The sequence below is a fragment of the Biomphalaria glabrata genome, chromosome 2, assembly GCF_947242115.1.
Source record: "Biomphalaria glabrata chromosome 2, xgBioGlab47.1, whole genome shotgun sequence".
NCBI classification, from domain to species: domain Eukaryota; kingdom Metazoa; phylum Mollusca; class Gastropoda; family Planorbidae; genus Biomphalaria; species Biomphalaria glabrata.
Window position 1 is genome coordinate 8,901,023 of NC_074712.1, and position 23,996 is coordinate 8,925,018.

At 36.8% G+C, this 23,996-nt stretch overlaps 3 protein-coding genes across 4 annotated transcripts; 2 read left to right on the forward strand and 1 right to left on the reverse strand.

Annotated features, from left to right (window-relative positions):
- Positions 1 to 951: 951 nt before the first annotated feature.
- Positions 952 to 4,541, forward strand: LOC106053559 (uncharacterized). Of its 2 annotated transcripts, none has more exons than XM_056018999.1 (4): positions 952 to 1,072; positions 1,694 to 1,918; positions 3,343 to 3,483; positions 4,210 to 4,537. In XM_056018999.1, exons 1-4 carry the CDS (start codon positions 970 to 972, stop codon positions 4,437 to 4,439), a joined length of 699 nt encoding a protein of 232 aa, XP_055874974.1. In that variant the 5' UTR covers positions 952 to 969; the 3' UTR covers positions 4,440 to 4,537. The 2 variants fall into 2 exon arrangements, with proteins under 2 accessions (XP_055874974.1, XP_055874973.1); XM_056018998.1 differs by having other exon boundaries at positions 953 to 1,072; positions 1,691 to 1,918; positions 4,210 to 4,541.
- A 1,685-nt stretch (positions 4,542 to 6,226) lies between these two features.
- On the reverse strand, positions 6,227 to 18,197 carry LOC106055246 (uncharacterized). Its single transcript, XM_056019000.1, has 5 exons — positions 18,062 to 18,197; positions 10,836 to 10,978; positions 9,895 to 10,140; positions 7,936 to 8,082; positions 6,227 to 6,559 (listed from the first exon to the last, which is right to left on the reverse strand). The coding sequence occupies exons 2-5, from the start codon at positions 10,933 to 10,935 to the stop codon at positions 6,318 to 6,320; spliced, it is 735 nt and encodes a 244-aa protein (XP_055874975.1). The 5' UTR covers positions 10,936 to 10,978; positions 18,062 to 18,197; the 3' UTR covers positions 6,227 to 6,317.
- On the forward strand, positions 12,726 to 21,687 carry LOC106055160 (retinol dehydrogenase 7-like). Its single transcript, XM_013211356.2, has 5 exons — positions 12,726 to 13,193; positions 16,096 to 16,271; positions 17,927 to 18,185; positions 18,772 to 18,935; positions 21,409 to 21,687. Exons 1-5 carry the CDS (start codon positions 13,045 to 13,047, stop codon positions 21,612 to 21,614), a joined length of 954 nt encoding a protein of 317 aa, XP_013066810.2. The 5' UTR covers positions 12,726 to 13,044; the 3' UTR covers positions 21,615 to 21,687.
- The last annotated feature ends 2,309 nt before the right edge of the window (positions 21,688 to 23,996 follow it).

Genomic DNA, 23,996 nt, shown 5'->3' on the forward strand with positions numbered 1-23,996 from the left:
ATTCAGTCCTGTTTTATCTGTGCTGGTGCTAATACATCAATATGTTGTGTGCAAATGTTCGGAAAACCTAAAAACTTGTATCACAGCTTTCAGTACTTGACTGAAGTGGTGGTTGGTCTATAGGCTGAATTAGTACCCTTTATAGGTCGTCGTCGGAGTATTAGTGAACACAAACATGAAATAGGACGAAATTATAGAAACAATAGTTAACTATACAACCATAAGCTCTGGTTACCACGAGTTCGAATTGAGGTCGTTCCCCTTTTTTTTTATATTTTTATAAATGCATTTTATTGTTAGCCTAGAACAGTGATGCACAAACTTTGGCCCGCGGGTTAGATTCGGCCCGCGATGTGGTTTCATCCGGCCCTCCAAAAAGTGTAGAAAATTGCCCCTTAAAAAAGTTTAAAATGTATCTTTACCTACGTTAGGACCCTCACTTTTTGTATGATGGATTGGTACCATGACCTTTAAAATGTGTGCGTTTATGAAATGGAACTCTAAATGTAGAATCTACTACTGGTTTCTTATAAAATAGTTTCAGGTCAATTTCCTTTTCTTTTTGTATCTTTTCGATCATGTGGCCCGCGATATGATTTTAGAAATTAAAATGGCCCCTAGTTCGAATTGGGTTGGGCATCACTAGTCTAGATCTATTACATTGATTACATACTATTACATGACTGATCCAAACTGATTGATACAGCTATGCTTAATATAAGCTTTGTTTTTTAAAGTATTTTTTATGTTTTGTTTGTTTGTAGTTGTTAACTGTGGGCTCATTTTCACGAAGACGTTAAATTTTTTAACAAACCAATACAATACTGATGCCCTTCCCCCATGCTTAACGCGCACTTCTATCAACTCAGCACTGTCTTATCTGTGCTGGTGCTAATACATCAATATGTTGTGTGCAAATGTTTGGAAAATCTAAAAACTTGGATCACAGGCTTTCATTATGAAGGTAAAATGCTGCATCTACAGGAAGTATGTAGTCAGACTTCCTTGTTCTTACAGTCATCCTTGCCATACATTGGTTCTGTTTTACTGTCCAGATTTGGAATTCTAATTGGTAATGATACACATTCTTGTTCTAGTAGCAAAACCTTCTCAAAGCTCACGCAGTGTAGGCGCTGAATTACCAAATGTTTTAGTCCTTTTACTTTTAGCAGGCCTTTTAACTTACTGTTAAGTGACAGTCTAATATGATATATTATCGTATGCCTGTCTGTTAGAGTTTTTTGTTCGTTTGTTTGTTCGTTTGATTGTTCGTTTTTTTTAAATGATTGTTTTGAGGATTAAAATGTATTTATTTGAGGATTATTTTATTGCGATTCGTTTAATACGGTTCTAATTAGTTCTTATATTTATATTAAAAAAGAAAAAAAAAACTTTTAAAGACTTTCAAATCTAATTAATTTAAGATTACATGATTTTGTTTGTTTGGTGTCTAAATCTAGTGGCCTACTAACAGTTTTGGAAACAATCATTTTATTTTTCCTCTCAGTTTTAGTTTATATCCTCAAGGAGGAGATTGGGTCAATCCAGCTCTTACATTTCTTGGGGGAAAGTAACTGTTGTTAGTCACTGTGCTGGCCACACAAAACCCTTGTAACTATAATCCACAGGAGCCGATTCTCCGTCGTATCGTAGTTTAAACACTATTTTCTTTGTATTGACGTTCTCCAAGCAGGGCTGCTTCTACAACTTGCTGCCGTCTCAAGTGATCGCTGGGTTGAACTCCGGAGGCCTCTCTGCTACAAATGGATGGACTGCCTCAATCGGAATGTAGAGATGCAAGAAGTGGCCCACGCTGGTTTGTGGCAGGCCTGCTATATGTATGTGGTGGGGTCCATACCAGAGCTGCAGACCTACAGTGACCCTTACTGCTCAAAGTTTGTAGAAGACATTGAATCCTGTAAGTAAGTGTGGGGTGTTTGGCTGAGAGGCCACTTGACTACGGCTTAGTTACATAATCATAATTGTGCTCGAGTTGGAATTCCGACTTGAGAAATGTTGTGTTTGCGAGCGCCTAAAAGCAGCAAGGAAATCTTCTCCCAGATAACCCCTCTCCTCATTGGTCCACAAAAAGAGATTTGTCCATCGCGCACTGAGCATGCTGTAAGCTTGAAAGATGCGATATATAAAAGCCTTTTTTTTTTTAATTAATAAAAAAATGTGAGCACGATATTGCGTCAAGCTAGTTGACAAACTTAGGCTTCTGTTATGTGTTTTTTTTTAAATGAAACTGTTGGTAATCGACGATAGAACAGGTCAACAAAAAAAATTGAGGTCTTGGCAGTCAAACAGATGTAAAGAATTGAGGGAACATTACCCCAAAAACTGTAAAAGATTAAGGTACATGCCGGGACGGCCTAACCAAATTCAGGGCCCGATTTAATGGATTCTGACGAGGCACATCTTCTATTTTAAAATAACAAATTAACAACTATTAATTAGATCCATTATATCAACATGTATTATACAACATACACAGGAAGCAACTCAAATGCAATAGGCGCCAGTGGGTTAATTAAAGGTGCGTCATTCGTACAATACACTAAACATGTTACACTTTCAAAGCCTGTGACATTTGCCATGGCTGATTGTGATATTGCGGGGCCCCTCCCAGGCGAGGGCCTAATTTGGAGCAATCGGTCAAAATTGTCTAAAGCCGACCCTGTGGACATGATATTATTTATGCTCTAGTAAATGTGTAGGCCCTAAATTTGCAAAAAAATGAATATGAAAACTGAGACTTCAAACTAGATCTCTACATATGGATAGAACTAGGAATGTGAAATGACAAATATGGTGTGGACGTGGACTAGTGGCGTAGCTAGGGTGGGGGAGGAGAGGGGATAATTTGAAAATCCCCCCGGGCCCCCACTTAAGGGGGGCCCCCAAATGAGTGTTTTTTTACATTAAAAATTAAATATTACGCAAAATGCAGGGACCCCCAAAGAGGTCAAGCCCCCCCCCCGGGCCCCTAAACAATGGAAAATAAAATTCCTAGCTACGCCCCTGACGTGGACCACTGGATAAGACAAAAGTCAGGACGTTGTGAGAACTGAGCAGTATACACAAGTCTTTGGGCGGTATGAACATGAACATCAGAATTAAATACGTTATTTCTGCTACAGAATTAGATGACTACATTCTAGACACATCATAACAAAGCTAGAAACAACTCTGATTTTACGCCTTATAGGATGATTTCAGTGCCTTAAAAAGAATTAAAAAAATATAATGTTTTTTTTCCCTAGAACTAGAGTTACTTTTTAAATGATTATTTGTGTGTAAACTGTAAACATTATTATTTTTTTTTTTTTGCTTCTTCAGCCGAGTGGTTGGCTGTAGGTGGGGCTTTGTTTATGACCAGTGGAATCATGTTTTGTAATGGGATGTTGACAGCCGTCTGTTTGACTGTGTCCAAAAAGAAGAAAAACTACTATTTGAGTTACATAGCATTTGTCTTAAGTGGTAAGCATTGCGTTTGTCGTGGGTGGTAATCACTGAATGTAATTGTCTTCAGTGGTAATCATTGCGTTGAATTGTCTTCAATCGTAATCATTGCGATGAATTTGTCTTCAGTGGTAAGCATTGTATGTAATTGTCTTCACTGGTAAGCGTTGCATGTAATTGTCTTCAGTGGTAAGCATTGTATGTAATTGTCTTCACTGGTAAGCGTTGTATGTAATTGTCTTCAATGTTAAGCGTTGTATGAAATTGTCTTCAGTGGTAAGAGTTGCGTGTAATTGTCTTCAGTGGTAAGCGTTGCATGTAATTGTCTTCAGTGGTAAGCGTTGCGTGTAATTGTCTTCAGTGGTAAGCGTTGCATGTAATTGTCTCTCAAGTAGATATACATTTCAATGTTTTACTTGAAGATGATCATGGTATAATTTGAAACCAGCTTCTCCATATTGCTTTCTCTTTTTTCTTTATTGTTTTTTTCGCTTTAAGAATGTGAACCGGATCTCAAAACTTGAAATGTAGAAAATCGTAGATAACTCTATTTTCCTGTAAATAGCGTTTGTATGAGAATCTTCATTTTTTAAAATTAAATTGACTGTATACTAATACATTTTTTATTCTGCATGATTTAAAAAAAAAACTTTCCTTAAAGTTGTTTACGTGACATTTATAAAGTTTACACGAATTATGTTTAAATAGCGTGTAAGTTTTTAACATGCTTTGGTTTAATTTCAGGAGCCACAAGTTTGCTGGGTGCTCTGGTGTATTTCTTCAAAATGGGGGTCGAGTTCCTGGTTCCATATGATAAAGAGACAACCTACTATCGTGCATCGTGGGGCTTCTTTTTTAGTCTAAGCGGATCAGCCTTGATGATAGCTGCAGGAAGCAAACCGTTAGTTTTAGGGCGACGATGGTCAATAGATCTTTGGACATGTTCCAGAAGGGAAGCAACAACACATCTTTGATAAATATTTGGAATACTCTCCCCTAGTAAAACCGAATAAAAATGACTCAATAAACACTAGATGTAACTTAACAAAAAAAAAAATAAACTTTAAATCACGTCATTTATCATTGATGCTTCAACTAACTTAAATATTAGTAGGATTTTGTTTCATTATTTTGTAAATGCAATTTATTTTTTAATTTATTGATTGGTGTGTTTTTAATTAGGCCTTAAGTCAATTTTGTTTTCTTTTCTTCAATGGATAATTTCATCTTTTCCCCCCTCTGTTTTATATTATTACTAGCAGTACACACCGGCTTCGCCCATTACTTTGTTCCCAGGCTTGATATTGTTTATTATAAAAGAAATATCCCATTCTTATCTTTTTTTAAAAACACTTCCAATATGGGAGCCACATTTCTTCTCTAACATATTTTTTAGCCTGTTAAGTATCTGTTACAATGAAATGAAACTGCCGCTCCCTTTCTTTTTCCTTCTCTCTCTCTCTCTTTACTTCTCTTTTTTTTTTCTTTCCTCCCCTTCTCTCTCTCTCTTTCCTTTCTCATTCTCTCACTTTCTCTCTCTCTCCTTCTCTCTCCTGCACCATCACTTTGTTGTTTGTTTGTTTTTCACCATGCGCATCGTAATGTTCTCTGACATAAGACATTCGACTTGATTCTTATCACCTATGATGAAGAGGCTGAAGAAACAATGCAGCTTTGCACAAGCTTTACCGTTTAGAGTTTATGATAGGGATATTGTTCTTTGATTTATTTTTTTAAAAAGCTATTCTCAGTCAAAGCATGGGCTCAATCAATTGTTACGCTTGCCATCTTGTTATTCATAGCATTGAATAAATAATAAGGCACATACATTAAGTCAAATGCTAGCCCGTGTCATGTAAAAAGATCAGGGACTTAATTTTAAAAATTTTAAACAAACAAAATATAAAAGATACTTTAAAAAACAAACCTTATATAAGGAAAACAGCCGCACAATTACTGCCATATCTATATCAATATTGCAATATTTATCTCTCTTTTTTCTATATAAAACAATTTTTTTTAATTATCACTTAATCATTTACTTACTTAACTTACTTAATCCCAGGGGAGCATAGGGTCGCAACCACACTTCTCCACCGAACTCAGTTCTGAGCAGCTTTCTTCATCTGCTCCCATGTCATTCCAGTACCCTCAGCTTCAATGATGACTGACCTCTTCCAGGTTGGCTTAGGTCTGCCCACTTTCCTCTTTCCTTGTGGGTTCCAGTCAAGTGCCTGCCTTGCAACATTTGTAGCTGGTTTTCGGAGGGTGTGTCCTATCCAGCTCCATTTTCTTTTTGTGATGCCTTGGGCTATGAGCTTTTGTCTAGTTCTCTCCCACTAATCGATAGTAGTTATCTTTATCTTTTCTGGCCACCTAATTCCTAAAATCCGGCGTAGGCATCTGTTAACAAAAGTCTGGAGCTTTTCTATATTTGTTTTAGTGACTCTCCAAGTTAGTATATTTACTGCGTTAACAGTACCACTAATCATTTAATTTATTGTTATTTTTTTGTTTTGTTATTCATGCATTGTCTTTGGCAATTAATTATTGTGCACATTTTCAACTTAAACCGAGAATGCGAAGTGGGAGAAATAACGTGTACACGATTTGTATCAGACAGACAGAGTTGATATAAGCTTTGTAAAAAAATCCTGTCCGATGTCATTTAAAAAAAAAAAGATGCATACTTTAACTAGCATACAGACAACTAGTAGGCAAAATACAAAAATAAAAATGTAAAAAAAAATGAAAAGAAATAAAAATTAGGCTATAAACATAGTCACAGACTTTAATAATGACAAGCAAACAAATCAACGCTGACATTTTGGTATTTGTTTAAATTATAAACTCTACAAAATGCGTTTCTTTTGCCGTGTTACTGGTTGAAAAATAGATCTTCTAACTGTGATCCCGACAGACCACCTCTCTCGGACATATAGCAATCCGAACACCAAATGAAGCAAGGAGCCATCTAGATAGATATGAAAAGCCCAATCTTTCTTTATTTCGAACGGACTCCAGTCAAAGAAGACAATAAACTCCTTGGTTACGTAAGTGTGAAAGATCAACATAGCAACAGTGCCTGTAAAGCCTAAAATAAACACACACAGTTTTAAAAACAAATTAACCATAAACAAGAATATTTTTAACACAATCCACCTCCCATATATAATATAAAAAGTTGACACTTAGATAGTCTTGCCCCTCATTTAATTAATAAGATAACGTAAGGCCTAAGACTTCAAAATTAACCATAGGGTCTATCACACTCTCACACTGTGATAGGGTTCAATTAAAAGGAACACACGCTTTTAAGACCAGCTTAAGCGCCAACTTGCTTTAACTGGCATAGAAAAGAGCATCTGGTTGCAGGTGGCTTAAGAGCTAAACAGGTTACTTACAAAGGCCACAGTATACACATTTGAGACCAAAAGAAAATCCACAGCCGATGACAGACGTAGTCGGCAAAAAGAAAATCTAATTCGACCACCGGCGGACAATGATTATGTCTGCTCTGCATGTGGCTAAATATGTAGATCACAGCTTGGGCTGCGTAGTCACGAGAAATACGGCTGATATAACAATAATATAGTTATTTTGGTTAACTACTATTAAAGCTCTAAGCTTAGGTTCCCATATTTTCTTTGCTTTTTCAAAAGGTATATTAATGAGCTTGTATTCATTCTTAGGCATTGCCATGGTCGTGATTGGTTACAGAGGAATAAATTATTATTATTACAAAGCTTATATCAACTCACTCTGTCTGTCTGTCTGGTAAAAAATTTGTACACGTCATTTCTCCCACACCCAATCTCGGAACGAGTTAACATTTTGCAAAATTATTTCTTTTATCCGACAACACAAGAATCATTTTTTTTTTAAATAACCAATTAGTTAATAAACTATTGGTAATTAATTATTTCGTTTGGTATCTCGAACAAGGAAAAGAAATTGCACTAGATTGAAGTGGTGGTATAAGCTGAATTAGTCCCTTTTATAGGTCGTCGCCTGAGGCTTAATGAACACAAACATGAAATAGAACCTGACTATAGAAACAATAGATAACTATGCAATCTTCCATGTTCATAAGCTCTTCACTAGCAGAATGGTTACCGTGTTGGCTTGAGAAGCCTGAGAATGCATGAGCCCACGAGCTGGGACTGAAGTCGTGTTCACCTTTCCTATTTTTTTTTAAAATAAATACACTTAAAAAGCGATCACACAGGTACACCGTTCTTTCTAGCCCACCCTTTCCAACTGGTTTAGACAGTGATACTATCATAGCGTACCAAGAAAGCTAAAAGCATGAAATTGCGCTAAACAAAAATAATTTGTAAAAATATTTCGAATCACACAGATATATTATTGTTAATCTATATATATTACAGATTTATTTTATTACATACTTTTTATATTTAGCTTGATTTTGGTTTTGCGAGCCGCACAAACTAGATCTAGTCTACTCACCACCAGCCACTAGCAAACGAGTGCCTAACCAGTGTAAAGTCTCTTTAAAACAACAGGCTGGGACAATCGCGGCCAGGTGAAGGGAGCCAAGGAGTGATAGTGCTGGGCTGAGTAGGCACAGAAGTTGAAGGATGGTGAACCACCGTTCTGGAATAAACAATAATTAAATAGTATTAAAATAATGTCAACGTAGACTGAGTTTAATACTAATAATAATGGTTCTATTAGAGTTATACCCTCTTGTGTTGTCCCATTCCTCTTTTTCACAAAGCTTATATCAACTCACTACGTCTGTTTGGTTAGAAGTTTTTACATGTTATTTCTCCCACACCCAATCTCGGATTATTTTTTTTTTTTCACAATTATTTCTTTTACCTATTAGTAATTAACAATATCGTTTGGTGTCTGGAACAAGGGAAAGAAATCGTACTTGACAAATGTGGTTGTATAAGTTGAATTAGTTCCCTTGAGGACTCTTGAGCCCTGGGTGAACACTTTTTAATGCATTAAAAAAAATCATTTTAAACATTCACCAAGATACCCCATTCTTCCCTCCCCCTTTCACGACCGGTCCAGACCAGGGATAGGATCATAACGCAGTGAGAAAGCTAAAAGCTAAACCAAAACAATTGGTAAAAAATATTTAATATTTAATAAAAAATATATCGCACAGATTTATTATGGCCAGGTTGGCAATACACAACCGATCCAAACCAATTGATACAATTACACTTAATATGAGTTTTTTTTTAAAGTATTTTTTTTATGTTTTTCGTCTTATTTTACACTTGTTGACTATGAATTCCAACTTCTAGAAAATGTGATAACAGGAGAGCAGCAAATTAGGTCTCGGTTCATAAGTCTTCGTAGTATCTGGGCATAAAGTATGGCAATAGATAATAAAAGACTTTTGACTAGCGGATTGGTGCGCGATTGTTTGAGCAGGCGCATTCGATATGTCTGACAATCTAAGATTCACATTAACTTTTTTAAACATGGGCCTTGGAGTCCAAATCTTGAGACTTGCCCCTTTTGGTAAAGTCGTTTATTTTTCGGTGAATGGATTTATCCATTCTAAAGACTAACATCTGGTAAAATGTCAGGGAAATCTGCATCAGAAGTGTACCGAGTTTTCCATGGGTCTAGGTTCAATACTCTACTATTATGGTGCCCCCCCCCCTTTCTTGTAGGTTAAGTGTGAAAAAAAAAGCAGAATCATGTTATCTTGTATCAGAACAAATACACAAAAAAATTTTCCAATGTAGTCGTATCAGTATCATCACATTCAATGTCTTCTTCTTCGTTCTCATTTCACATGTGTCGGAGGGTTCAGATCAGTAATCATATATCTGAGATGAACTGCGCAGTGGTTTCCATATCATGCAGTTCTCCGTATAGTTTTGTTCTATAGGAAGGTTTTGGGGCCAGACTCTTGTTCGGGCCTCTTCATGTAGTATGCAGCTTTGAAGGGTATGGTCAGCAGGTTTCGCTCGTCCCGACTTTAAGCTTCCGGAGCATATGTTGTCTCATTCTGTTGTGTCCGGTTCTGAGTCGAAAAATTATGTGTTGGTCATGACGAGATAACTTATAATAGGCGTCCTTTTCTTGTAATTCGGATGTGAGCTGGTCCAATTCTCATTTATTCTAATTTTTTTTATTTTCATCATTTCTTCTGGGTAGAGAGGGATTTTCATTTGTTTGTTCATTCTTCCATCTTTGGCCAGTATGTCTGCTTTTCATTGCCTTCTAGTTCAATTAAGTAACGAGTTTTTACAAGTAATACATAATACAGGATATAAATTCAATATATTTTAATTCTTATGGTCAACATTTTTTCTCATTTTGTTTTCTTGCTAGGAACGCTTGTCATCATGGACCTGGCCGCAATGAATCAATTTGCGCCATGATTGCTCCGCCACTGATTTTTATATATTTATATCTGAATAAAAAAACACATACCTGGTCGATAGTCGTCAAAGAAGTCAGCACAATATGAACTTGTGTGTTTGTAGGGGAGGTGGGGGAAGAAATAGCACGCCCGCCACAGCCCAGCGTTGGCTATCTTCTCCACAAGAAACCACGATGTGGCGTTTGAGTTTATTCCGTAGGTGACCTTGCCCTTCAACGAGTCCCAGTAAGGATATACATATCTGTCAACCACGACCCACGAGTCGCTCCAAATAGCCGCCAGTTGGCACAAAAGACCTATTCATAAAATAATATTAGAAATCAAAGGACCGATGTATTGAACTATATGCATTTTAAAATTAAAATATTTGCTTTTAGATGCATGCGTTGCTTTCTTAATTAGACATGTAGACTGTAGACCATTCCTACAACACATTTTTTTCTTTGTTAGACGTAGTTAATGTTTTTAAGCGAAGACCAACAGTTCACATAATATAACATGGAAATTACTTATTTTACAATAATTTTTTAATGGAAGAAAGTATCATAATCAGCACATTAATATTTTAGTGTCTCGCCCTCTCCGCGCAAGAATGATCTCCCATCTTGCGGCCTGCTTTTCCCATCTTCAAGTAAATTAAATAAATGATGGCTTTTTATATAGCATGCTCAGAGCGCTTTGGTCCAATCTCAGTTGTGGTGGTAGGGGGTATCTAGGAAAAGGTTTTCTGTGCTGCCTTTAGGCGCCCAGTAAACAAAACTCTGCCCGAGGCGGGTGTCGAACCTCCTTCATAGGTAGCCAAGCCAAGCTAAGATCAAGCGCACTTAGCCTTTCGACCACGCTTTAAATCATCTGCATACATGTATTGACAATCTAGATTAGACTTAAGTAAAAAAAAAAGTTATACAAACATAACATAAACTTTTTTGAAGTAAGAAGATAAGATAAACTAAAAGTTGCTTGAGGAGTTCATCGCCTTGGATGATCTTACCTACTACTAAACCTAGTCCGAAAATGTGCAATGTTTTTATTAAGAAGAATAGGCCTAATTGTCTTTGCCAGCATAGAGCCTTCACATATATGTAGACCATCTCCAGTAGATCCAGATCTATATGTCAGCCAGAAACTAATGTTCTGATAAAAAAAAATTTTTATTGATAAATAAAATTAGGCCTATTTTGTTTTCGTTTATTTCCTTCTAAACAAAGTACATCCGTTAGTACCTGGTGCGATTAAGTGCAAAGGCCTAAACGTTTGCATAAGAATTTACATAATTTGAAAGTAAGTAAGGCATTGTCTCCATTCCGAGGCTAAGCATGTTAGTATTCTTTTCTTTCGAAAACAATTATTGATCTATTGGAGATTTTCATCAAATGGAGGTATTACAGGTAAATCAAATCCGTTGTACAATACAGGACTCTTCCCTTATGCCAGTAATATAGAAAAACCAGCCTTATAGAACACCAATATTCAGGAACTATAATGGGTTTTTGTGTGTATGTGCGTGTGTGTGTGTATTAATTAGCTAATTATGTAAAAAGTAATAAATATAGGGGGTGACGCCCAAGTGGGAAAAATATTGCTCTTCAACAAAAGTAGACAACTTTAAAAACAAAAACAAAAGTGAATCTAGCTAGATACACAAACATGTTTCTATAGTTCCGTTGTACAATTGCGTGGTGATAAGGGGGACGCTAGGACGATCTTTCTTTTATGGACAAAAAATCGGTTTGTTTTATTTACATTTTAGAAATTGAGTATTACTCAAGTAAAAGCGACTTTGTAACCACAAATCAAGAAGTAAATTAGTTAATAAAGTATCGTCGTCTTATTTTCAAAGTAGAACTACCTTCGTACGTCAGAGCGAACACATTTATCCCATAGATATAGGTTATAATATATAGGCCTATTTGTGTCTCTTCCGAGTTCTCCCGACTAACATACCAGCATAATAAGAAGATCTTTTGTGTCATAGAACAGGCCAGTTACATGCGCCTATATAGATACGATGATTCAACCTATTAGGCCTACAAACTTACCTGCTTAACTGCCTCGAATGTTTCTCACATTTCAGTATTGACCCCATTAATATGATTTTATTTGACCTTTATTAGGAGAAATAGTAAATTGTATACCCAAAGAGAACGACTTTCTGAAGCTCAGAAATGCAAAGTAAACGCTTGGTGCCCGGGCTTAGCCTCGAACCTTGCTGGGGGAGCTTACATAGCTCATCCTGACCCCTAATCTGACAAACGTACATTTATTTCTGAATGTCTAATATAGACGACATGTTGATGTTAATTCTGTCTAATTTTCATAATTTGATATTTCCATGTATGTAATAACGTTTGATGACAATGTCATAAATAACGAAATATTAAAATTTTAGAATGAAACTAACATTCATTCTTAAAAATCAACTAATATAGGTAATTAGCTTACTGTGTTATGGTTCAACAAGTAGGACTAACTGCTATTTAGTGGGAAAGTTTTGGGAAAACTGATGGAGGGGAAGTTGAGAACCTGACCAAACCGCACCGAGTGACACCGACCCTAGTGACGCCACTGTCATATAGTGTTCTATAACTGCATTGTTTGGCTCCTTTCTCCAGTTCCACATTATAATCACACGCAATAACTAAAGCCTCATTTCCTTAGCATAGAATTTTTTTTCTGAATTTGAAGGGTCACCAATATGGTTAAGAGAGAACATCTCAAAATACCTCCTCAAACTTATTGATTTAGGTCTCTTCGAACCAAAAAAGAATGCTCTGGGGGAGTCAGAACCCCTGGACCAGATGCCACCCCCTTTAAAAAGCTCATTTAATTATACGTATGTATGTGTGTGAGAACCTGGATATGTGTGTGTGTGTGTTCGGGTGTGTGTGTGTGTGCCTTTTGTAACATTTGTGTCAATGATTCTGAACACTTTGTTGATTGTTGTTGGTTAATAGTTTAGTGCGTTAAGTTGAAATATCAACTGTTTAAATAGTGAGATAATGTATGAAGCCTTAATAAAATGTGAACAGTTGTCAGAAAGTGGGAGCTGGATACAGCTAAGGTTACGCTAAATTACCCAGTCGTTTTTCTGTGACGATGCTATGAGTGTAGCTTCGAGTACTATTGGATTCTACGTGTAAGTCAGGAAGATACTTAAAGTTATCAGACGACTGCGCTCTGCATGGTTGTACATCGTTAATATGATCTGGATTATTTCTGCCGGTGCGCTGTCAATTATCACAATTTTCTTCTTGGACCGACTGATAAGATCTTTCAGAGTTAGCAACTATTGGAACAAATATGTCATGATCACTGGATGCAGTTCTGGATTTGGCGAAGCTTTGGCAAGGTAACCATTAACTCCTTATCCTCCTTTCTCTCTCCCTCTCCCTCCCATCCTCTTTCAATTTCTCACGCCTTTATGTAGAAGTCTAAAGTTTTCGATTCAAGACGTGCTACATGTAGTTAGAAGCACCTGACATAGTGCACCACAACTGGATGATATATTCAGGTGTAACAAATAGTGCATCACAACTGGATGATATATTCAGGTGTAACAAATAGTGCATCACAACTGGGTGATATATTCAGGTGTAACAAATAGTGCATCACAACTGGATGATATATTCAGGTGTAACAAATAGTGCATCACAACTGGATGATATATTCAGGTGTAACAAATAGTGCATCACAACTGGATGATATATTCAGGTGTAACAAATAGTGCATCACAACTGGATGATATTTTCTGGTGTAACAAATAGTGCATCACAACTGGATGATATATTCAGGTGTAACAAATAGTGCATCACAACTGGATGATATATTCAGGTGTAACAAATAGTGCATCACAACTGGATGATATATTCAGGTGTAACAAATAGTGCATCACAACTGGATGATATATTCAGGTGTAACAAATAGTGCATCACAACTGGATGATATATTCAGGTGTAACAAATAGTGCATCACAACTGGATGATATATTCAGGTGTAACAAATAGTGCATCACAACTGGATGATATATTCAGGTGTAACAAATAGTGCACCACAACTGGATGATATTTTCAGGTGTAACAAATAGTGCATCACAACTGGATGATATATTCAGGTGTAACAAATAGTGCATCACAACTGGATGATATTTTCAGGTGTAACAAATAGTGCACCACAACTGGATGATATATTCAGGTGTAACAAATAGTGCACCACAACTGGATGATATATTCAGGTGTAACAAATAGTGCACCACAACTGGATGATATTTTCAGGTGTAACAAATAGTGCACCACAACTGGATGATATATTCAGGTGTAACAAATAGTGCATCACAACTGGATGATATTTTCTGGTGTAACAAATAGTGCACCACAACTGAATGATATATTCAGGTGTAACAAATAGTGCACCACAACTGGATGATATATTCAGGTGTAACAAATAGTGCATCACAACTGGATGATATATTCAGGTGTAACAAATAGTGCATCACAACTGGATGTTATTTTCAGGTGTAACAAATAGTGCATCACAACTGGATGATATATTCAGGTGTAACAAATAGTGCACCACAACTGGATGATATATTCAGGTGTAACAAATAGTGCACCACAACTGGATGATATATTCAGGTGTAACAAATAGTGCACCACAACTGGATGATATATTCAGGTGTAACAAATAGTGCACCACAACTGGATGATATATTCAGGTGTAACAAATAGTGCACCACAACTGGATGATATATTCTGGTGTAACAAATAGTGCACCACAACTGGATGATATATTCAGGTGTAACAAATAGTGCACCACAACTGGATAATATTTTCAGGTGTAACAAATAGTGCACCACAACTGAATGATATATTCAGGTGTAACAAATAGTGCACCACAACTGGATGATATATTCAGGTGTAACAAATAGTGCATCACAACTGGATGATATTTTCAGGTGTAACAAATAGTGCACCACAACTGAATGATATATTCAGGTGTAACAAATAGTGCATCACAACTGGATGATATTTTCAGGTGTAACAAATAGTGCATCACAACTGGATGATATATTCAGGTGTAACAAATAGTGCATCACAACTGGATGTTATATTCAGGTGTAACAAATAGTGCATCACAACTGGATGATATATTCAGGTGTAACAAATAGTGCACCACAACTGGATGATATATTCAGGTGTAACAAATAGTGCATCACAACTGGATGATATTTTCAGGTGTAACAAATAGTGCACCACAACTGGATGATATATTCAGGTGTAACAAATAGTGCACCACAACTGGATGATATTTTCAGGTGTAACAAATAGTGCACCACAACTGGATGATATATTCAGGTGTAACAAATAGTGCACCACAACTGGATGATATTTTCAGGTGTAACAAATAGTGCACCACAACTGGATGATATATTCAGGTGTAACAAATAGTGCATCACAACTGGATGATATTTTCAGGTGTAACAAATAGTGCACCACAACTGAATGATATATTCAGGTGTAACAAATAGTGCATCACAACTGGATGATATTTTCAGGTGTAACAAATAGTGCACCACAACTGGATGATATATTCAGGTGTAACAAATAGTGCATCACAACTGGATGATATTTTCAGGTGTAACAAATAGTGCACCACAACTGGATGATATATTCAGGTGTAACAAATAGTGCATCACAACTGGATGATATATTCAGGTGTAACAAATAGTGCACCACAACTGGATGATATTTTCAGGTGTAACAAATAGTGCACCACAACTGGATGATATATTCAGGTGTAACAAATAGTGCATCACAACTGGATGATATATTCAGGTGTAACAAATAGTGCATCACAACTGGATGATATATTCAGGTGTAACAAATAGTGCACCACAACTGGATGATATTTTCAGGTGTAACAAAAATATTATAATCACGTGAAAAAAATAATGTAATTATTGTATTACTATTGAAAATAATCAAACTCCGTCGTACATTAGCACGTTGAAAAGTTTAACAAAATAGGTGGATGGCATTATGAATTAGAATTTTTCCTATTCCTTGAAAACCAGCTTGGTATGTCAACATTCAACGTTTATGAAGACTTAAACGTAACGGGGATCGAATACGTGTCGTATCAGAACTATATGATTAGTATATCCCTACTGGTGACAGACGTTAAAATTAATTTTACTGTGCAGCCTCTGAATATTAATTTCGAACATAATGTATTATGATTTGTGTGTATATCAGGCATCTGGATAATCTGGGCTTTAACGTATTTGCTGGATGTCGCTCAGCGCAAGCGATGGAAGCATTAAGCAAGAACAGTTCTGGTCGTCTGGTGCCGATTCTCATCGATGTACGTGAAAACCAAAGTATTGAGTCTGCTTTGGCAGAAGTGAAGAGGATACTTCCTGAGGGCAGAGGTCAGTCCCATAGTGACATGAATATTAGTTAACATGTAGTAAGTTACCGTTACTGAGTGCATGCTATGTGGTGTGTGCGTGTGTGGTGTGTTTTTTGTCAAAAGGTCGGATAGTACAAATAGTTTCATGCCTAAGTATTTTTCAAGTCTCCTTTTACAAACATTAATAAAAATATTAACACTAAGACTTCGTGTGTGAGCTTGGCAAAGGTCTTTCTAAGTCAGATTTAGTATTGGCTTAGCAACTAACATTTGATTCTTGCAATGACAGAGTTGATAAACGTCCGAAGAATGCAGATGATATTGCAACAATCTTAACCGGCTTAAGGGGCACTTTTTCTTATAATACTCAATACAAAGTTATACATAAAAAAAAAATAATCTTAAAACAAATAACAAAAGTGAATTTACTTTTGAAACTAAAATAGACAAATACATCCGATACAGCTCAGATAAACATGCATCTGATACAGCTTAGATAAACATACATCTGATGCAGCTCAGATAAACATACATCTGATGCAGCTCAGATAAACATACATCTGATACAGCTTAGATAAACATACATCTGATGCAGCTCAGATAAACATACATTTGATGCAGCTCAGATAAACATACATCTGATACAGCTTAGATAAACATACATCTGATGCAGCTCAGATAAACATGCATCTGATGCAGCTCAGATAAACATACATCTGATACAGCTTAGATAAACATACATCTGATGCAGCTCAGATAAACATACATCTGATGCAGCTCAGATAAACATACATCTGATACAGCTTAGATAAACATACATCTGATACAGCTTAGATAAACATACATCTGATACAGCTCAGATAAACATGCATCTGTTACAGCTCAGATAAACATACATCTGATACAGCTTAGATAAACATACATCTGATACAGCTCAGATAAACATGCATCTGATACAGCTTAGATAAACATACATCTGATACAGCTTAGATAAACATGCATCTGATACAGCTCAGATAAACATGCATCTGATACAGCTTAGATAAACATACATCTGATACAGCTTAGATAAACATGCATCTGATACAGCTTAGATAAACATGCATCTGATACAGCTTAGATAAACATACATCTGATACAGCTTAGATAAACATACATCTGATACAGCTCAGATAAACATGCATCTGTTACAGCTCAGATAAACAAACTAAAAAATATTTGTTTAAAAATACAGTTTAGAAAAGTACGTCTGAGAAAGCTCTATTTAGAATGGAAGACTGGAAATCAAATCACAAAAACAGACATTTGAAGGCGAGATGAGGACATTTTGTTTTTGTTTCTTTTTTCCCTGTGATCTTTTTTTTTTCTCTTTTTCTCGCGTTCTCTTTCTCTCTTTCCTTCGTTCTCTCTCTCTATGTATCTCTTTTTCTCTATTTTTTTTCCTCTATTTTTCACTTGTTCTTTTTTTTTTCATGTTTTTTTTCTCTCTCTCTCTCTCTCATTCCTTTCTTTCCAACCCCTCTCTCTCTTTCTTGATTTTATCATATTCAGTCTGTCTCTTCCTCTTTCTCTGCCTCAATTTCTCTCTATCTCACGCTCATTCTCACTTTTTCTTTCTGGTTTGTCCAATCCATTACGTCTGTAAAAAGCTACCATTCTACATTTTCTGTTTAGGTCTATGGGGGCTGGTCAACAACGCAGGCGTCCTTGGCATCGTTGGGATCAGTGAAGTGCTGACCAGAGAAGACTTCCACAAGGTGTTTGAGGTCAACCTGTTTGGCTTGATTGAGACCACACGACACTTCTTACCTCTCGTAAGACAGGCTAGAGGCCGAGTGGTCAACATGTCCAGCATAGCGGGCCGCATTGCTTTCCTCTCTGGCGCTTACGGCACATCCAAGTTTGGGGTGGAGGCTTACTCTGACCTGTTGAGGTAACGTTCAGGAGTAGGCCTAAGAAGGAAAGAGGGGAATGAGAAAGAGAAAATGAGAAATCTAGAAGGTAGAAGAGAAAGAGAAGTTATGAGAAAGAGAGAATGAATAGGTGAGAGTGAATGAGAGGGAGAAGTAATGAGAAAGAGAGAATGAGAAAGAGAAGGTAGAAGAGAAAGAGGGAATGAGAAAGAGAAGTAATGAGAAAGAGAAAAGGTAGAAGAGAAAGAGGGAAAGAGAAGTAATGAGAAAGAGAAAAGGTAGAAGAGAAAGAGGGAATGAGAAAGAGAAGTTATGAGAAAGAGAGAATGAATAAGTGAGAGAGTGAATGAGAGAGAGATGTAATGAGAAAGAGGGAATGGGAAAGAGAGAGGGAAGGAGAATGAGAGAAAAAAGAAATGTGACGTATATTGTAAAGTCACGTCATTTTTTTTTCTTCTTCTTCTTTCTCATGTTTATGTTGGAGGCTTCAGACGAGCTATCCTATATGTGAGATGAACCAGACAGTATTTTCCAGATCAGGCAGTTCTCAGTATAGTTTTTGTTCTATAGGAGGGTTTTATGTTGACCTTTTTTTGTTTGTTTTAGACGAGAGATGTACCACAGGGGTGTAAAGGTTTGTGTCTTGGAGCCTGGAGGTTACAAAACTTCTTTTTCAGACTTTAATAACTTGACTCCCTACTTAGTCCAGTTATTTGATGAGAGAGCCACAGAAGAGATGAAACAGTGCTATGGAAATGTCCGTAAATTGTGTAAGTACCCTTCAGTTTTGATTGTCGGAGACATTTTGGGCCAAATTTTTAAACGAGTTTCTACCACTTTTTAAGTTGTTTTTTTTCATCTTAGTCTAAATCAGAAATATACTCATGTTAAATTATAATACTTTTATATGAATTTTAAATAATTTACTTAATTTTTCAGCAAATACACAGGTGACAGGCTACTATTACATTAAAATTTCTAGATCTTTTCATTCAGATTTGTTAAAGTATGAAGTTTTCTTATATTAAAAAGCAAATATGTTTAAAAGCTGAAGGAAAATGAATTTATTTCATAATATAGGCATATCAGACGAAAGACAAGCAACAGTCTAGACGATATGATGTTCAAATTAAAAAAAAAGACTATTTTAAATCAAAGGGGTTGGATTTTGTTTCAATAAATAGATCTACTATAAGTGCCAAAAGGTTTGAAATACCTGCTCAAACCAGAACGGGACATCATTTTTAATTGTATAAATTGAGTCCATATTTTACCTCACATTGGAAGAGCTATACAGAGTCATTTAAAAAATGGAGAGGTGAGATAATTTCGAACATCCCCGTTACTACACCCATGGGCGTAGCCAGGGAGGGCTTGGGGTTCACCCCCCCCCCCACCACGAAATCAAATCCCCCCATCCCGCAGGGGGGGGGGACGGAATTAAGTGACTGATTTTTTATTCATTTTGTTTATTTTAGGTGAGATTTTAATACTAAATCATCACTTACCACAGCACAGTCGAGGGGGGTTTGAGTTAAAAACTCTCTACCAGGGGGTTTTGAGATTTAAAAAACCCTATCAGGGGGTTTTGAGATACAAATCCCTCTACCAGGGTTTTTGAGATTTTAAAAACCCCTATTAGGGGGTTTTGAGATACAAATCCCTCTACCAGGGGGTTTTGAATTTAAAACCCCCTACCAGGGGCTTTGAGTTTAAAACCCCCTACAGGGGGTTTTGAGTTTTAAACCCCCTACCAGAGGTTTTGCAGTTAAATCCCCCTCTTCTATAAAACAAAACAAAAAAATGCAAACAAGAATACCCAAACTCCATCAGCACAGTTAAGGAAGATTTTGATTTTAAAACCCCCTCCAAAATTTACGATAAACCCCCTCTCCAATATAAAAAAAAAGCAAATTACACACTCAAAATTCTATGAGCTTAGCCAAAGGGGTCTTGAATTTAACCCCCCCCCCCTCTCCAGTTGGGGTTTGAAGCTAAAAAGTACCTATTCAATATAAAAAAAGCAAATTACACACTATAAAATCTATGAGCGTAGCCAAAGGGGTTTTGAGTTTAAAACCCCCTGCCAGCGGAAATAGCTTGTCGGAAAATGCGCCGAGCGGCGAGAGAGGGTCTAAGTCAGTAAGAATAGCACATTAGGTTTTTGAAATAAAACTTTTTAATAGCAAGATAATGCACTGTAGATACCTCAGAATATGCATTTTGTTGGCTTTCAATACCAGAAATAGTGCTCGGCGGCGGGGAGTCTACAAGTTTTCCACTAATTCCAGGAAGAATCTATTCTAGGGCATAATAAACGTCTTCCGAAAGGGTCAGAATGTAATAAAGATTAATTATGTACGCACACACACTCACATATTATATATATATAATTGTTTTCCGCGCGGGGGGGGGGGGGAGGGGGGAAATCACCCCCCCCCCCGAAAAACAATCCTGGCTACGCCCATGACTACACCTATGTTGGAGATTCTCGCTCAATGTTGACAAATAAAAACAAGGTTACAAAGACAGTTGTGTGGAAATACAAACTCAAAATCGGCTCTCGAAGTGGTCCACCCAGGCAGGAAATAAGGCAGGCTTCAATATCTTCAGAAGAATATCGGTATTAAATTCTATCAGAAGTGGTCCACCCAGGCAGGTAAAAAGCAGGTTTCCATATTATCAAAGGGAAATGACAGAGAGGAATGGAGAAAGAAGGTTGACATATCATGTGTGGTGCCCCAAATGTCCAGCAGACCAAGGGATAGGTAAAAGTGAATGCGAAGTTAGATGTGAACCTAGCCTAACTGATGTCTTATCTAATTAATCTAATTCTTATTCAAAGCCTCAAGAAAAAAATTCCGTAAAAAAAATAAAAAATCCTTTAGTTTTGTGTTTTACTTATAGTATAGATGACCTGCAGTTCACGCGATAACATGAAAAACAACTTAATTGTTGTTTTAAATTATGTACAACATATTTGCATAGTAAATAGTTTTTTTCTCTATTTAAAAAAATTCACATTTTTCTTTGTAAATGTAATATTTATTAGTATGTGTGTAGTAGATGCATTTTAATGCTATTATGTAAGACGTCTCTTGAAAAATAAACCTTAGGTAGGGAGTACAGAGGCTAAAAAAGTGACGATTATAAAACAAAAGTTTATACGACAGCCTTAACTGAATCGTTCAGATTTATTGAGGCAGATGCTCATCTCTAATGATTCCTCGTTTTGAATTTCAGATGATAAACTGATCGCTTCGCAAGTCCAGTACGTGCCAAATGATATCAGTCCAGTCGTGGAGGCCTACACACATGCCCTCACTTCGAGCTTCCCCAGGACCAGATATTATGTCGGCAAGGACGCCAATTTCCTTCGCCTTATTTCTTGTTTGCCAACATGTTTATCTGATCTCATATTGGCCTTACCAAGTAGTTCAGGAACATGAAACATTCCAGCAATATCCACAGTCTGGACTTTTGTTTCAATCAGAAATTATATTTGTTATTCAAACCTTTGCAGAGACTTGTTTGTTGTTGTTTTTTTGTATTGTTTTATGACTGAAATCGTAATGTATAATAATAATGATCTTTATTATAATTATTATAATAATACATTTTTTTATAATCCATGTGGAAATTTGATTTACATATGACAATACATTATAGGAGCAAATGATAATATTCTTTTCTTCGAGTCCGAAGATTAATGATGAATGCAGTATTTTCCGTGGATGCGCAGCCCCAGCTGTGACCTACATATTTTGCCACACACAGGGCAAGCATAACCATTAATTTTCTGTAGGTGGTCGATTTAGATTTTCTTTTCGCCGTCTGTGTCTGTCCTCGGCAGCGGATTTTCTTTTGGTCTCATATGTGTATCTCGCGGTCTTTGTGAGTGACCTCCAGCTGTCTCGTTCTGAGGCCGCATGCAACCAGGTGCTCTCTTCTATGTCAGCTAAGGCAAATTGCCTTTGGCATACGTTCGTCTCCTATATGAGATAGGTGCCCTGCACAGCGTAACTGTGGGACCATAAGAAGTGCCTCTATAAGAGCCAATGATACAATAGCACACAAAATATATTTGCATACCACGATTTTGGAGGCGCAGTGGCTGAGTAGTAAAGCGCTTCCGAACCGGAGGTCCCGGGTTCGAATTCTGATGAAGACTAGGATTTTTAATTTCGGGTACCTGACATCAGTTTGGGAAAAGTAAAGTCGGTTGGTCGTTGTGCTGGCCCCATGACACCCTCGTAAACCGTAGGCCACAGAATCAGATGACCTTTACATCATCTGCCCTATAGACCACAAGGTCTGAAAGGGGAACTTTTACCACAATTTCACTTGAAATATGCACGTGAAGATTATTCAATGGTTTAATTGCTAAATGTGTGTTGTTGTTTTTTCTACGGTGTCTTGTAGGCCTATCTTCTCTCTGATAAAATGTTAAATTCGTGGCCCAGAGGGTTTTAATGTATAAAATCTCCATCGCTTTCTTAATGTTTTTCTCGAATAGATGTCCTATTGCGGTTTATTTCTTGCAGATGATCTTTAGCAGCATTTTAAAGTTTTTATTTTTTCCCAAACCAGTCAGAGAAAGTGAAACTTAAAATACTGCAGAACTGTACATTATAAACACTAACAAAACTATTTTTTTAAACACTTTATAGTAGGCTTAATTGTTTGTTTTTGTTTTTTCAAACAAAAGCTTTTTTTTTAAAATAGGTCTAACTTTTCATCTCTCTGCCCTACATGTTGCACCAATGTTTAATGTTTAGTAGGCCAACGTGTTCCTTGACATTGTTCAGCTTATAGCTAAAAATCTCTTTGGAACTGTTGGAAGCAATACTATTTACTTTTCGATGAGATTTGACTTAGGGCTGTATGCATAGGTTCTTCAAATTAGGAATTACCTTCACCTCTCCTTTAGTCTGTTGGACCTTCCACACAAGATTTGTTGACCGTCTTTCTCCATTTCTCTGTCTTTTGTCTTACACAGAATCTCTTTCAATGACAGGCCCGTCCATTCTTTGTTATCTTCCCATCGCTTTCGCCGTCTGCCTCTTCTTTTTCCTGGTAACCTACTGTTCTCTGAAGGAAGGTTTTTGCGAGCCCCGAGGGCTACTAAATAAGATCTTATTTAAAGCAACAAGCATGATGACACACTAAACATTCACCACACAAAGAATGGTTTAATTTGTTACATCGAGCTTAAATCACCTTAAATTTCATGGGAAGAAAGAGTAGCCTACTGATATTGCGGGAAGGTTGGTTTGTTTGTTTTTTTTTGGCTTCTCCAGTTTATCGCCCAGACGATTTCATCGGCTTAGTCTTTGCCTACAACCCCACCAAGTATGTCACATGATTTTGACTCGTGTTCCTTAGTATTTTATAAGTATGTATTTATTTCTATAGTTGCTAGTTATTATGCAAATGAATACGGCTGTCTGGCCGCGTGGTATACTCTTTGGACTGTTTAGGATGGTCCCCAGTTTATTTTCTGTCGTCTGAAACGTAATCTGCATTTTTCCTGGTTCCCATCTGATCTTGTTCAACAAATGTTGGCAGATCTCCAGCTTAGAAAGTTAAATTATAATAGGAAGATGCAGAAATTGGCGAAATGAAATTAAAACTACCTATAAAAAAACGAGATGACTCTCACATAAGTGGATAAGAACAATCGATTCTAGTTCGCTTCAAAATTCAAAGCCTGTTGGCCTGGTGTAGACTAGGAATTTTTTTTTTTTGTTCGAATTCGACTTGAGCCGAATTGTTTATTGATGAAAGTCTTAAGGCCAGTGCGGAAACCTTCCACCCCCAGAAATTAAAAT

Coding starts and splice junctions, on each gene's coding strand:
- LOC106055160 (XM_013211356.2), top strand. CDS start 13,045: ATGATCTGGATTATTTCTGCCGGTGCGCTGTCAATTATCACAATTTTC. Junction 18,186..18,771: donor GCTTACTCTGACCTGTTGAG/GTAACGTTCAGG, acceptor TGTTTGTTTTAG/ACGAGAGATGTACCACAGGG. Junction 18,936..21,408: donor TGGAAATGTCCGTAAATTGT/GTAAGTACCCTT, acceptor TTTGAATTTCAG/ATGATAAACTGATCGCTTCG.
- LOC106055246 (XM_056019000.1), bottom strand. CDS start 10,935: ATGGTCTACATATATGTGAAGGCTCTATGCTGGCAAAGACAATTAGGC. Junction 10,141..10,835: donor CGGACTAGGTTTAGTAGTAG/GTAAGATCATCC, acceptor TTTTATGAATAG/GTCTTTTGTGCCAACTGGCG. Junction 8,083..9,894: donor CTTTGACGACTATCGACCAG/GTATGTGTTTTT, acceptor TGTTTATTCCAG/AACGGTGGTTCACCATCCTT.
- LOC106053559 (XM_056018998.1), top strand. CDS start 970: ATGCTGCATCTACAGGAAGTATGTAGTCAGACTTCCTTGTTCTTACAG. Junction 1,919..3,342: donor TGTAGAAGACATTGAATCCT/GTAAGTAAGTGT, acceptor TTGCTTCTTCAG/CCGAGTGGTTGGCTGTAGGT. Junction 3,484..4,209: donor CATAGCATTTGTCTTAAGTG/GTAAGCATTGCG, acceptor GTTTAATTTCAG/GAGCCACAAGTTTGCTGGGT.